The sequence below is a fragment of the Leptidea sinapis genome, chromosome 30, assembly GCF_905404315.1.
Source record: "Leptidea sinapis chromosome 30, ilLepSina1.1, whole genome shotgun sequence".
NCBI classification, from domain to species: domain Eukaryota; kingdom Metazoa; phylum Arthropoda; class Insecta; order Lepidoptera; family Pieridae; genus Leptidea; species Leptidea sinapis.
Window position 1 is genome coordinate 9,313,373 of NC_066294.1, and position 14,827 is coordinate 9,328,199.

At 33.0% G+C, this 14,827-nt stretch overlaps 1 protein-coding gene across 1 annotated transcript; it reads left to right on the forward strand.

The window, feature by feature from the left end:
- The first annotated feature begins 433 nt into the window (after window positions 1-433).
- On the forward strand, window positions 434-12,432 carry LOC126973702 (NADH dehydrogenase [ubiquinone] 1 alpha subcomplex subunit 9, mitochondrial). The gene is made up of 7 exons (XM_050821031.1): window positions 434-602; window positions 740-927; window positions 1,732-1,955; window positions 3,080-3,283; window positions 5,095-5,256; window positions 9,449-9,635; window positions 12,191-12,432. The coding sequence occupies exons 1-7, from the start codon at window positions 557-559 to the stop codon at window positions 12,368-12,370; spliced, it is 1,191 nt and encodes a 396-aa protein (XP_050676988.1). The 5' UTR covers window positions 434-556; the 3' UTR covers window positions 12,371-12,432.
- Window positions 12,433-14,827: the final 2,395 nt, after the last annotated feature.

The following is a 14,827-nucleotide window of genomic DNA, read 5'->3' on the forward strand; positions in this document are numbered from 1 at the left end:
TCGACTGCATTTATAACGGGGAGTGTACCGAAGAGCTGTTTGATTGTGGCATATACGTGTGGTGTTCCTACACAGTGCGGTTTTCAAGGAACTTTCGTACAACCAAGCTGTGGAATGAGCTTCCTTCTGCGGTGGCGGTGATCATTTAACATCAAATGATACGTACGCTCGTTTGTCCTCTCTTCCATACAAAAAATCAATGAGAAGAGATAAAGTATCTCCAACAACTTGCTTATATTGCTGTGGTATATATTCAAGCTACCTACCAATTTTTAAGTGAGTTTAATGAATATGTAATATTTCATAGTTTGATTGTAATTTACTAAATGCAGTTGATTTTATTGAAATTTAAATATAAAATTATTGACAGTTGACAAACAGCTGTGAGCTAAGTACAGTTTTGATTTTTGCTAAGCAAAATGTGACGTTTGACATTTTTCATTTGTCATTACTTCTACATATTAAAATCAAATATTGATGGATTCTAATTTCTTCTAAGTCTTATAGCGTTTTTATAGAAAATATTGACTAAACTACTTGGTAAATTTACCAAACAATGGCTTTATTAGCCAGTTCTGGCCAATGGGCCACAAAGTTAATTCGTAAGTATTTTTTTCTGTTTACCATCAAATTTACAAATTTGTAGTTATTATATAATGATTAAACCTTTATAAATAATATTTGTCAAACCCACCGTCATTCCATTTACAAAAACAAATATAACATTAATATATTTTAGCCAAAAATGGATCGTTTAGCATTGTTTACATAAAGTCTGAGCTATACAGTTCAGACTGTAACCTAGCTTCATACAAGAGGGGCACAGGAGGACGGAGCAGCTTTAATGGCACAGTTGCCACCGTGTTTGGCTGTACTGGATTTGTTGGAAGATACTTATGCAACAAGCTGGGGAAAATAGGAACTCAGGTGTGCACTTAATCATATTTTTTATAGGGCTTAGAGTGTAGAGAACACTATACCTTGGCGGGACACATCTCTTCACCTCTAATATTACTGGGCTGTTTTTCACTTTCCACCATGTTTACCTCTTACCCCTCTTATATATAATATCTATCTGAATTACACAAACCATAACATTAGATCATCAGAGGAATTTTTACTTGGCCAGTACAGTTTTAATATTCTCTGAAGGAAACTAGTTGTCACCAATAGCTGAACATGAGAAATAAAAATTAAAAAACAATTTCAATAAATTATCTCTTAAAAATGATAAATTATTTACAAATTTCAATGCCTGTTATTGTGTTTGTTTCTCCAATTCACATTTAGTAAATATAATGTCCTTAATTTTAAGCAGCATTCTCAAAAAGACCACTAAACATTACATCAAAATTTGGCATTCCACGATCACACATTATGCAACGAAATCCTTGCCTCATGGCACTTTGTGGAATCATTTACTGGCTGCAGTGTTCTCAAAAGGACTTAGTGACTTTCAAGTATAAAGTATATGTATTGGCAACTTAAAGGCTGACAATACATGTCTTGGCACCTGGTGTTTCACACGGCCGGTTGCCATATCATGTTCCATCACATGAGCTTCTTGTCATGTTTAAAAAAAGTGAATACTGTTGTATTTCATTACAAAAATATCTGACTGCATATTTACAACCTCCTAACTATTCTACATAGACCAACTTTTTTTTTTGTATATGACATGGCTTGAAATTCCTACAAAGTAATATGAACCTATGTAATATTTAATTACAGATGATTTTACCTCATAGATGTGACTTTTATGATGTAGCAAGGCTTAAAGTATGTGGAGATCTTGGTCAAGTCATTTTTACACCATTTGATCTTCGTGATGAAGAATCAATAGCAAAAGCGGTGCAGTACTCCAATGTTGTCATCAATCTTGTTGGACGAGATTTTGAGACAAAAAACTTTAAGTACATGGATGTACATGTTGATGGAGCAAGGCGCCTGGCAAGGTATGCCGTTGTTACTGCTAAAATTAACATATTACCCAGACACATAAACTGTAACTCCATGGTGTGAAATATTTATTTTTTTATTTATGGAACATAAGGATAATACAATGCAATGGCACACATAAACCACTTGGGTTTGTGTGGAGTGTAGTACATTCTAAATGGCAACATTATAACAAAAAATTAATAAATAACAATAGAAAAAACAAAATATACAAAATATAATCAACAGAAAAAAAATCATGAATCAAGAACTTTTATTAAAATGGTTTCAATTCTTGTTTGCAAACGAAAATATTTATCCACCTAGCAAACAATGGAACCAGTTCAGTGTTCAACTTTACAAGCTATTACAGGTTGCTGTAAAAAAAATATATTTTTAATTTGTGTTTCATATTTGCCTCACCATTTGTAATGCTATCAATAAAAGAGTTCTTTTAGCATATGTATTAAATTAAATGAACACACGCTATCTAACCTTAATCGTCAAAAAATTATTCTAAAGCTTAGAGTAAATACATAATAGAAATTTTCAAACATTCAAATTATATATTTAGGAAACTACCCTACTAAATTTAAATTACCCTTAAGTGGTTGCATAAGACGGCAAACGAAAATTGATTTATTTAGGTGAATTATGTATTTTTTTTGTATAATTTTTTTTACGATTACAGTTAAATAGTTCTATCCGTGTGTTTATTTAACATTGCCATTTTACTACTGTATTTAAATCTCAATCTCCAGAAGTCCAGAGCTTTGTAAGTCTGTGGATTAGTTTCTAGTCTCATTTCTTGCCTTTAAGTGAGTTTTTTTTCTTCTTTTATGGTTTCATGTTGACATTCTGATGCAATTGCTGAATTGTTTCAAAAGACAGGATGTTAATGGCATTTCTGAGCATTTGGATTAAACCTTTGTAGAATTTAAATGTTAGATGAAAGGACATGGGTTATGATTTAATAATAATTAGGCTTAAACTGTTTTCATGATGCATAATTATCTTTAAAATGAGTTTTTGACCAGTGACAGTAATTAAGATTATGTACATCAGCCTGTACATTCTTCTACATTGAAAATAAGTATGAAAGACACTTTATTTTAAATAATAAATGTAATATTTTTTCCAGGATAAGTCGGGAAATGGGTGTTGAAAGATTCATACATCTTTCATATTTGAATGCATCTAAAAATCCTAAGCCTCTGGTGATGAAGAAACCATCAATGTATAAAATTAGTAAATACATGGGTGAGCAGGCTGTTAAAGAAGAATTTCCTTCGGCAACTATAATACGTGCATCTGACATTTACGGCTCAGAAGACCGGTTCTTAAGGTAAAAGGCTTGAATGCAATAAAAAACTGACACATTAACCATTGCTTATAACAAGTGTTACCAAACCTAAAAACATTACTGCAAACTGAGTTGACATGAATTCTGTCACAACCCTTTTTGTCCAATAAATTATAAATGGTCAGATATTAATTGTCTTAACATTAGTAATTTTCTGTATCTAAGTTTTGCGGAAATATTAGGTAGGTAACTGGTTTTTTATTATTAATATCAATAATTTATAGAATTGAAACATTTAAAATGATTAGCCCACAAATACATATTATTTACATAGTACATTTAGATGTACAGAGCTTAATTTAGTATATTAAAAGGGAAATTTTTCAATAATTTTTGTCTTCAAATGGTACAGAAGATAGTATATATATCTCGTTTTGGTTTATTATTCATCTTTCAGCGCCTTAATAAATCAAATCAAAATCACTTTATTCATGTTAGTCACACGGAAATGGCACTTATATATATAAATGAATTGCTGTTCGTTAGTCTCGCTAAAACTCGAGAACGGCTGGACCGATTTGGCAAATTTAGGTCTTGAATTATTTGTGGAAGTCCAGAGAAGGTTCAAACGGTGAATAAATAGGAAAATGCTGCTAAATTAAATAAAAACAACAAATTTGTTTTTCCTTTGATGTGTCCATACATAATTCCTATGAGAGAAGTTATTGACGCACGGTTTGACAGTTCTGTTGTGAAACAATATAATTACGACAGCAGGGTGCATATTTTACGAAGTAATTTTTGATGTTATGATATATTATTGACAAATTCATATAAAAACATTATTTTATTTATTATATACAGAACAACGTCTGTCGGGTCAGCTAGTAAAATAATAAAAAAATAAAAATATTTATTATTATGCGAAAGTGGCCGAAATCTAACGCATTTTGTTATCTTTATTGGCTCATTTCAGAAATTGAGAAGCGCTCCATGGGTAAAATGTGGCCGAACCGAAAAGCCGATGCTTGAAAAAACTATTGAAAATTAATTTTATTTTGATGTTACCTCTGAAAATTTACCTATGGATATTTTTTATAATAAATAACGGGATGAGACGAGCAGGACGTTCAGCTGATGGGAATTGATACGTCCTGCCCATTACAATGCAGTGCCGCTCAGGATTCCTGAAAAGCCCAAAAATTCTGAGCCGCACTACTATAGCCCTTGAGACATAAGATGTTAAGTCTCATTTGCCCAGTAATTTCGCTAGCTGCGGCGTCCTTCAGAACGAAACATAGTAATGTTTGCTCATTACTGCTTCACGGCAGAAATAGGCGCCGTTGTGGTACCCATAATCTAGCCTGTCCAGTACAAAGGAGCCTCCTGAGAACTGGTATATAGTTTGTTCCTGAAAAATTCGATAATATTTTCCACATAAATAAATATCGCCAACGCATAAATCTTAAATGAGGCTAATTAAATAAAGGAGGAATATAAGATGAAAAAGACCTATGATGAAAAAAAAAAACATTTATATCTAATATTATCATCAATTGCCATAGGAAGATCAGACACCAGCAAAGGTCGGTCATTGGCCACATATTAAAACTTAACTTTATAAATTTACTCTCTAACACATCACTGTCTATGCATGGCCCAAGAGTCAGAACTGGCATAACACAGACTTGATACTTAATCTGTGTTATTAATAAACACAGAGTAAAGTTATCCATAACTAAGTTTAAAATTACTTCTCCCTGTCATGTAATTCTGTAGCTACAAAGGTAAGATAAAAAAAACTTGGAATATTTTTACGTCGCGTTTATTTATAACACATATTTTTTTTACAGGAGCATTGCATCAATCTGGAGAGCTCATTCTACCCTTTTGCCATTGTATAAGAATGGAATGGAAACTATTAAACAACCTGTGTTTGTCTCTGATGTGGCACAGGCTATTGTGAATGCCATCCGAGACCCTAACTCAAAATGTGTAACATATCAGGCTGTGGGGTAAATATTTCCTTCTCTAATTTATTCTTCTTCGAAATCTAGAAGGTAATACCAGTACCAATACACCAAAATACCATAAATAAGATATCTTGGGGAAGCAGTCAAAATGTTAAGTTCAGTTCGTTTTTTTTAATTAATTGCAGTTTCAATTTCATATAATTAAGTTTTCACTTATTTCTACTGAGGGGAAGTACTAGCCGGAGGAAAACATAGTAGTATCAACTAGAGGTTTTCATGCCTACCTATAATTCATCTACTTTGATTATACACTAGTCAACATTGTCTAAGACTCAAACATAAAATAAAATGTTAACATATTTGATATAAACAATGCAATAAAAAAAAAAAAAAATGTTTTTATGATGAAATTTATACATGCATCAGCCTGATGGTACCTAAATATAAAATAAATAAGAACAATCACTATCCCATTTGGTACAATAATACACTAAATAAAATTATCAGAGAAAAATCTAAAATGCATGCTAAATGGAAAAGATTTAACAACCCACTAGACTATATTGAGTTTTCTTTACTTCGAGCTAGATCGAAAAATTTAGAATGTGAACTTTATAACAAATTTTTAACTAAAATTCAAAAAGATATTAAAACTTGTCCTAAAAACATGTGGCGTTACGTGAAACTCATGAGACGAAAATCTAATTACCCGAAGACATTATCATTGAACAACCAAGTCTTTAACAACGGCCCGGATATATGTAATGGTTTTAATACTTTTTTTAAAAGTGTTTTTGTCGAACCCGCCTCAAACTATAACCTTGACAGTCTTCAATTACCCAAATGTAATGACGCATATGCAATTGGTAAGGCTGGCGTTTGTAAAAATAAATTATTACGATTACTCAAAACGATTAATATTAATAAATCCAGCGGACCCGATAATATTCCTCCTATCTTTATTCATAATTGTGCCAGAGTGTTAGTTAAACCTCTCAAATATATTTATGACAGATCTTTATCAGAGGGCATATTTCCATCTAAATGGAAAGAGGCTAATGTCATACCTATTCATAAAAAAAATTCGAAATCCAAAATTGATAATTATAGACCTATCTCAATGCTTAATACATTTAGTAAAATATTTGAAAAACTTGTCTACGATCAAATTTATCCCACAGTTATGAATGGAGTAAGTCATTCACAGCACGGTTTTCTTAAACATAAGTCAACCCTGACGAACTTAGCTGAATTTATACAGTTTGTCCTTAAAAATATGGAAAATGGTGGTCAAGTTGATGTGGTTTACACTGATTTCGAAAAAGCCTTCGATCGCGTAGACCACATCATCTTGCTAGCCAAATTAGAAAGTCTAGGTATACATGGGGATCTGTTAAGATGGATTAAATCATACCTGTCTAATCGATCTCAGGCAGTGATAGTAGGTGGGTACAGATCGGATTTTGTGAAAATTCCATCAGGTATTCCACAGGGATCTCACCTGGGACCATTGCTTTACAACGCATATATTTATGATATATACAGATATTTTAATCCATGCAACCATCTTTTATACGCAGATGATAAAAAAATATTTTACAAAGTACACAATCATAATGACTGCATTGAATTACAAATTACTCTTAATAATCTATCTGAGTATTATAAAAACAATTTTATTTCAGTTAATGCACCTAAATGTCAACAGATATCGTTTAGTCGTAAGGTAAATAAGATACAATTTACATACTCGCTAAATGGAATTCCTATTAATAAAGTAGGTGTTGTTAGGGATTTAGGTGTTATTTTTGACAGCAAGCTAACTATGTCTGAGCATATTGATTACGTTGCGAATAAAGCGTTCAAGAGCTTAGGTTTTGTGATACGTACCTGCAAACCATTTAATGACCTTGAATGTATTAAATCTGTTTACTATGCATACGTGCGTAGTGTCTTAGAGTACGCAAGTTGTATCTGGTCGCCCCATTATATGACATATATTGAAAAACTTGAAAAGATTCAAGCTAAATTTATAAGGCACCTTAACTTTCGTCATAAAATTTTTTCCAACTACAAAGATGGCTGCATGCATCATAATATAATTTTACTAGTAGACAGACGAACGTTATTAGATACAATGTTCTTATTTAATATAATAACTAATCTTCTGGACTCCCCAACATTACTTGCTAGTATTAACTTCAATGTACCACTAAAACGAACGAGAAATACGCTTCTTTTTTCATTATCATTTTACACTACGAACTATGGTAAAAATTCTCCCATTAACAGAATTTGTAAGCATTACAACGAAGTTTTTTCGAATGTCGACATTCATAATCGCAGTAAAAATAGCTTCAAAACAGAAATTATTAAAATATTAATGAATAGACTAGATACAAAAAATGTTACTGGAGCAATATAAACCGAACAAATAGGTACATTAACACACGCACATATACACAAACCACACTACACGCACACATACACATCCAAACATAAAATAAACACTATAACCGATAATAACATAATATAATAATAGATATATATATATATTAAATTCGCATTCATACGCATAATATTATTCTTTTAATGTTTAAACTATACATATTATTATGTTAAAGTAAATTAAGTTGAAATTCATTTAAGTCGATTTTTTTGTTTATAAGTTAAAGTAATTTAAGTTGAAAACTCATTAGTTGATTTTTGTTTATATAGAGAGACCTGTAATTGGCTATTATATGTACACTAATTTTTAAGACTAATTTGTAATATTTATGCTGTTGGTCTTTTCAATAAATAAATAAATAAATAAATAAAAATGTAGTCTGTGTTGCATGACCCAAGCAATTCGGCATAGTGCCCGTTGAAGTCTCCCAAGTCTACGATTTCAGCGAATGGGACCGTTGTCAATTGCCGTTTGAACGCAGCACACAGAATCCGTTTCAGTGTTACCACAATGGGACCTGTAGACACGCAGCCAAAGATTAGAAAAAACTGTCGTGACGGCGACAGCAGATATTCTCTCTATCGAACATACATACCGCGGCATGAGGCAAAAATTTATGCTAAATTATGTACCCGGTACTCATTGACGAACAAAAAACAACAAGACTCACGCTTATAAATTTTCTGAAGCAAAACTCGGCCTAAGCGTCTATTAGGCAGATAATGAATGATCTGTTGTATTACGACCGCGCTTTGAATACAACGCCGCGCAATAACAAAATGTTCAGTGAAAAACTGTCCAAATAACAGCATATCCAAACTTAAAAGGATAGATTGTCGTATTGCAGGTAAGTGCCCCTTTAAATTAACAAAACTGTGTTACTTACTTGGCGTTATTAATCACTTTGCTAAATCAAAATGTTCTTGCCTAGTGTTCGCGCCCGAGCTTCTAATGAACATAATATACAATGACTGAACATTACTGCTACGTAGTAAGGAGTTAATTGAATAAATGTTTTAATGTATACATATATACAGCGCAACTTGGACATTTTTTGACGACCTTTGGGCTCCGGTCCTGCACACTAACCTTTGACATATATAATTGCGCTAGGCAGCTACTTGTCCTCGGTTTTTACTGCGAGTATGGTGCCCTAATCGGGACGAGTCTGGAGCCCTTTTACCACAATCGAAATACGAAGTTTCAGTTAACGGATCGTACTGAGACATTTTGTCTATTGCTTACCTTATACCCAAATTCACTTGACATTTATTTTTTCGTTGTTTCACCTCACTTTTTATGCTTATGTCTATGGTTCCGAAACGAAATCCGTCCGCACTATTCGGATCCCAAAAACTTTGGTAATATGATTTAATTCGAAGTTCGTCGTTCTTTCGTTTCGGACTACTAGACCTCCTGACCCGTTCGCGCTGACGTCATAGGACGGTAACGTGACATTCTCAATTTAATAGAAGAAAAATAACTTAAAACTCGAAATAACAAAACCTGTTTTACTTTATCGGGTTTCTTGTAAACGCACATTATACAAATTTAATTTGTTACCAAAATTTATGAACGATGTGGGGCTCGAACCCGCACCCTCTCGGGTTCCGTCCGAGCGCTCTTTCCAACTGAGCCAACCGTCGCGTGTTAGAGCCACGCATCGTTCATAATTTTTTGTTACAAATTTAATTTGTATAATAAATCCCAGAAGTGAGGGATATATATCACTTTGAAAATAACAAATAGTTAACATTATATGTTTATAATAATAAACTGTTGCAGACCTAAAAAATACCTGTGGAAAGATCTTGTTGAATGGTTCTACGGTTTGATGCGCAAAGACAAAAACTGGGGATTTCGTCATTACGACATGAAATACGATCCGATACTTCCACTGAAAGTGGCAATTGCTAATAAATTGTCTTTGGCAGCTCCATTTGGTAATTTACACTGGGAAGGACTTGAAAAGGTAAACGAACTAAATATTATTATAACAACATACAAATTTTTATTTGATTGGATAATCCTTTACGTCATGTCATATAAATATCATCGAGGATCTTGTAAATTGCTCGAGACAGAGATGATGCGATTAGTTTCGTTACCTACCTCCACCCATGGATGTTTGCAATACCAGAAGCCGTGAGAAATGCCGGCAACGTTTGAAATTTTCCATTTTTACGTGTCCCAGTGAATCAAACCTGTGGAGATTCGGCTGCGAAGCCGCTGAAGACCCCATACACATCCTTCTGGATTGCGAAGCCATTGCAATAATCAGGCTGGGTGTCTTAAAAAACCTTCACTTAAAGCAGAGGACGTGCCCTACTTAAACCCTCTGAGGATCCTACGCCTTTTAAAAGTAATAAGTCATCAGGTAATCGAGGATATAATTGAAATTTCGGCGCAGTAACACGTTTCCTAGTTAGTAGCCTCGATTCTCTTTCATAACTTTTGAGTTGAGTTGAAGGCGCGCTAGCGCAAGCAGGGGGGCATAATAGATCCTAAGATTTAAGTGAATTTTAATCCCCAAATAATAAAAATCCTACTAATATTATAAATGTGAAAGTTTGTATGTCTGGATGTATGTTTGAACTTCTTTAACGTAAAATCTACTGAATAGATTTCGATGAAACTTTACAATAATATAGCTTACACACCAGAATAACAAATAGGCTATAATTTATAAAACTATAGTGTGAATTATACAAAATATACAAGAAGTGTGATTGTTACTAATGAATACAACTAGCGCCATCTCTTATCAACTAGCAAGGAAAAGATCAATACAATATATATGGCAAAACAACGTTTGCCGGGTCAGCTAGTAATAAATACGTGTGCTATGGTGATATTCGATTGCTGTTTCTAACCTGAACAATTCCTCCGAACACCTCTCGCGATATGTGCTGTAAAATATGCAGAGGGGTCCTACATCTCTAAGCAACGTCGGGATCAAGCCAATAGGAGAGGCTATTATCGTCGATGATTTGAGCTGCTCTTTGTTATATGTGGAGTACACTATGGAGTGTTTGTCCATAGATTTAAACAACTCTCCATATGAGACTGAATTTGATTCATAAATCGTTGCAGACGTTGGTTGAAGTGAAGGTGTCCTTTAAATCAAATCAAAATATTTTATTTCGTAGGTAAATTGCGTTACACTTGAAATATTTAATTTTTTCATACAGCTCGTTCGGAAGGCAGATTTCCTAAGAGAAGAACGAGCAAGAAACTCTAAGGTTGTTCTTCTTTTCAAAAAAGAATGAAGTTCAAGACAAGTTCTTATTTTGAATAAAATTTACAAATCATTTCAATTAAAATATAGGCAAAGTGGTGCAACAAAATACTCATACGTACCTACTGACGAAAACAAAAATATGTAAATTAATAAGTACAAATATAGTTATAGTTATTGAGTACATAGTTAAAGTACAATACAGTAGATGTACACAGACCGTAAATAAATGCATTATGCGAGCATTTTATTAGCTATTATATAAAAAAAAAAAAAATTAAAAAAATATGAAGCAGATTTCCCGTTGAGAGGATCATCCAGCTACCACAGTTTACCAAGTACACCAAATGGTCTTCTTGTCACTTCCAATCCATATATCGCAAATACTAGTAACCAAGCAAAAGATCTAGAGACACAGCAATTCACTGGACAATGATGCTGCAGACGAACTAACCAAAGCCGGTTCCCCTATTCGTAGTACATGGACTGCAATTATTGCTACCCATACCTCATGCCCAAATTTAACACAATCTGGCTGCGTATAATAAAAGAAACACACATATAGTTGATTGCTGGCTTCACACTGCCGGCGAGACTCGCTTCACTAGTCGAAAGCTTTCTAAGGGCTCAAAAATACTCGCCAAGCTATCCACAGCGTTGAGAGTAGAGGTGTTCGTTATATTAGATAGCTGATAAAATAATCTAATATATATTTATAATCATAAATTCAAATGAAGTCGTTTATAATTCATGCGATACGCCATTTTTGTCACCTGCCAAATTATGCTCTAAGAGGACTGCATAAAGTTTATATTCAAATAAAAGTCCCGTTGTAATTGGAAATATATTAAGCAAATGAATATATTTTGTTTGGCTATGGAACGCGTTACATTATTTTTTGTTTAGTAACTATCAAAACTGTGCTCTAAAAGGACTGCATAAGAACTTTATTCAAATAAAAGTCCAGTTGTCATTGGAAATATAATTTGTTCGGCTATGCAACGCGTTAGATTATTTTGTTTGTTTGAATAAATATTCAAACAGATCGCACGATTCATCAACATTCTGTAACGAATAGCCACGATAATCAAACGCGTAATAATAATAATTCTTTATGTGCATAATGTGTGTATATTATAGCGTTAAAATAATAGGCGTTTTAAAAATAGCGTATTACCTCTAGTTGAGAGTCTCACACGTCGCGCTATTCTTTCGAACCTAATATTTTTTTTAATTTTTTATGTCGGTTATTTAATTCAGCATTACTCATATAAAATATTATGCTTCAGGAAAGCACAACCGACATTGTCGATAGCTCTTTGCCTACACTAGAGGATCTTGGAGTAACCTTGACGCATATGGAGGATCAAGTACCATGGGAGCTGAAGCCATACCGCCTGTACCAATACTACATAGATCAAATTGGAGAATTTCCAGCGCCACCTCCTCCACCAGTGTATACTGCTTGAACAGTTCTCCAAAAATACAATTTGTTATTAAATGGAATATAGAATAAATTATTATTATTAAATTGTAGCTTTTTATTTTTAAGATTCCCTTACCCCTCTTTAGGATTGTGTTGAGGGTATAAAATCGAAACTAACATAAACTACTTGTTGAAAATAATAAGCTTTTAACTCTACCCAGTGCATGTGAAACCTATAAGATATTTCCCGTTTAACTACAACATGAAAATAATTAATAACAATGGGAAGACTAATGCAACTGTTTACTCCAAATGTCACGAGGGGCTGCTGAAAACCAGTGTTGTGTTGGTGTTTTCTACACTGACCAACAATATACTGAGTCAGCTCCTTTTAGCAGGGAATCACGCTCACACTGTTATTTTTAATCTTTATAATATTGTAACGGTATTTAATTTAGTATTTTAAGATTTTAATTAATATTGTAAATTGTTGTGTTTTTGTGTGAGTGTTTTTTATTGTTAATAAAGTATTTCTATTCTATTCTAAAATGGAAAATTGCACGTTTTACAGATCAACTAAAGGAACTCCTGAATAATGTTGATAGCTAAGTTCTTACGCTCTTAGATATTTTATACTTCTTGCTGTTATAAATAGAACCGATTAAATCAGGCCTGGTTTAATATCTACTTTAGAGTATGTGCAAGCTACGTCCTACATTCGCGATTTATATGACATTGTGTTAGTGTGCGTGCATTGCTCAAAATAGAGGTTACCTCTACTCAATATTTTTCGACGTTTTCACAGCTTTTATAGTCTATCTAGACGTATAAATGATCTTAGGGTAGATAGATAAGATTAATTTTAAAGAAAGCGCCAAACGTAATTAGAGTAAGATAGGGAAAATATTTTGCTTTGAACATAACTAAACAGAACATAAAATGTGATAAAATTGAGGTACATAAAAAAAATTTTTGCCCATAAACTAACGGGGGCTTTTCTTGTAATCGAGTATGTTTAAAATTCTTCTTTAATTGTATTCTGAAATTCTTCTCTAAATAAATAAAACGATCAAACAAGATAGAGAAAAAAACAAGGACTGAACAAAATATATGATCGCAGCATACTCGTATGATGAACACGTTTGTAATAGTCATGTTGAAATCAGCAAACTTCACTCCATTGTTGAATGTTGACACGGCAACAAAATCAATTTTGCTTAATAATTTGTAATTAGTTATTTTCACACCCTCGTGAAAAAATAACACTAAGGTATTAAAAAATACAGTTTTTAAAATAAATATTTTTCGATACCGTCATTCCATACCGACAACTGTTTACGCTTTGGTTTTGAGCAGCGCACCGCAGCTGCCACTGTATAATAGTAGTAGTAACGATCATAAATCTGCCGTTCTCGTGGAACGCTAGTAAATCTGAGCTTAGCTCGCGGCCCGATCGTCCGTATAAGCTTCTCTTCAAAACAGATTTTTTTCTTGCTGTATCATAGATAAACCCCGAAATTTTGACACATCGTTTGAATGTACCTACCGTTTATGGTAAGGATAATCCCTTCCTCTATCACACCACACCCACCAGTGAGCAACACTACCTGTCTAAAGTTTAGATAATATTAAATGAAAATTTTTGTGTAGTGTTGTGTCCTGAATGCTTTTTGAAGTAAAAACTTCTTTAAAGGCGTTGAGCACTTTTCTTGGGATGGGTATAAAATGTTAAACTCGCGTCAGGACACGTGACCTGATCGAAAATCCGTAAGGCAGTCGTTAAAATTATCGATGTGAAATTGATTTTTCGAAGATAATACTGTTTAATGTAAAATAATTGTAAGTTCTGAAGTGTTAATTTTTTTAAATATGGGTAAACTGTAAATTTTTTTGTAGGTACGATAGCGCGATAAATGAATATTGATATATATAAAAATGAATTGCTGTTCGTTAGTCTCGCTAAAACTCCAAAACGGCTGGACCGATTTGGAAAATTTAGGTCTTGAATTATTTGTGGAAGTCCAGAGAAGGTTTAAAAGGTGAATAAATAGGAAAACGTTGCTAAATTAAATAAAAACAACAAATTTGTTTTTTCTTTGATGTGTCCATACATAATTTCTATGAGAATTTATTGACAGTTCTGCTGTGAAACAATTTCATTACGACATCAGGGTGCATATTTTACGAAGTAATTTTTGATGTTATGATATATTATTGACAAATTCATTTAAAAACATTATTTTATTTATTATATACAGAACGTCTGTCGGTTCAGCTAGTTGTATATAACTTAGATCATTTATGTCTAATTAGACTGACAGCTGTGAATACGTCGAAAAAAATTGAATTTAGAACCAACCTTTATTTTGAGCAATACACGCACACTAACAGTGTCATACAAATCGTGAGTGTAAGATGTCACTAGTCACACACACTAAACTAATATTCCTGGCCTGTATTTATTAATTGTCTAACAGCAAGAGACTATCTAGACATACAA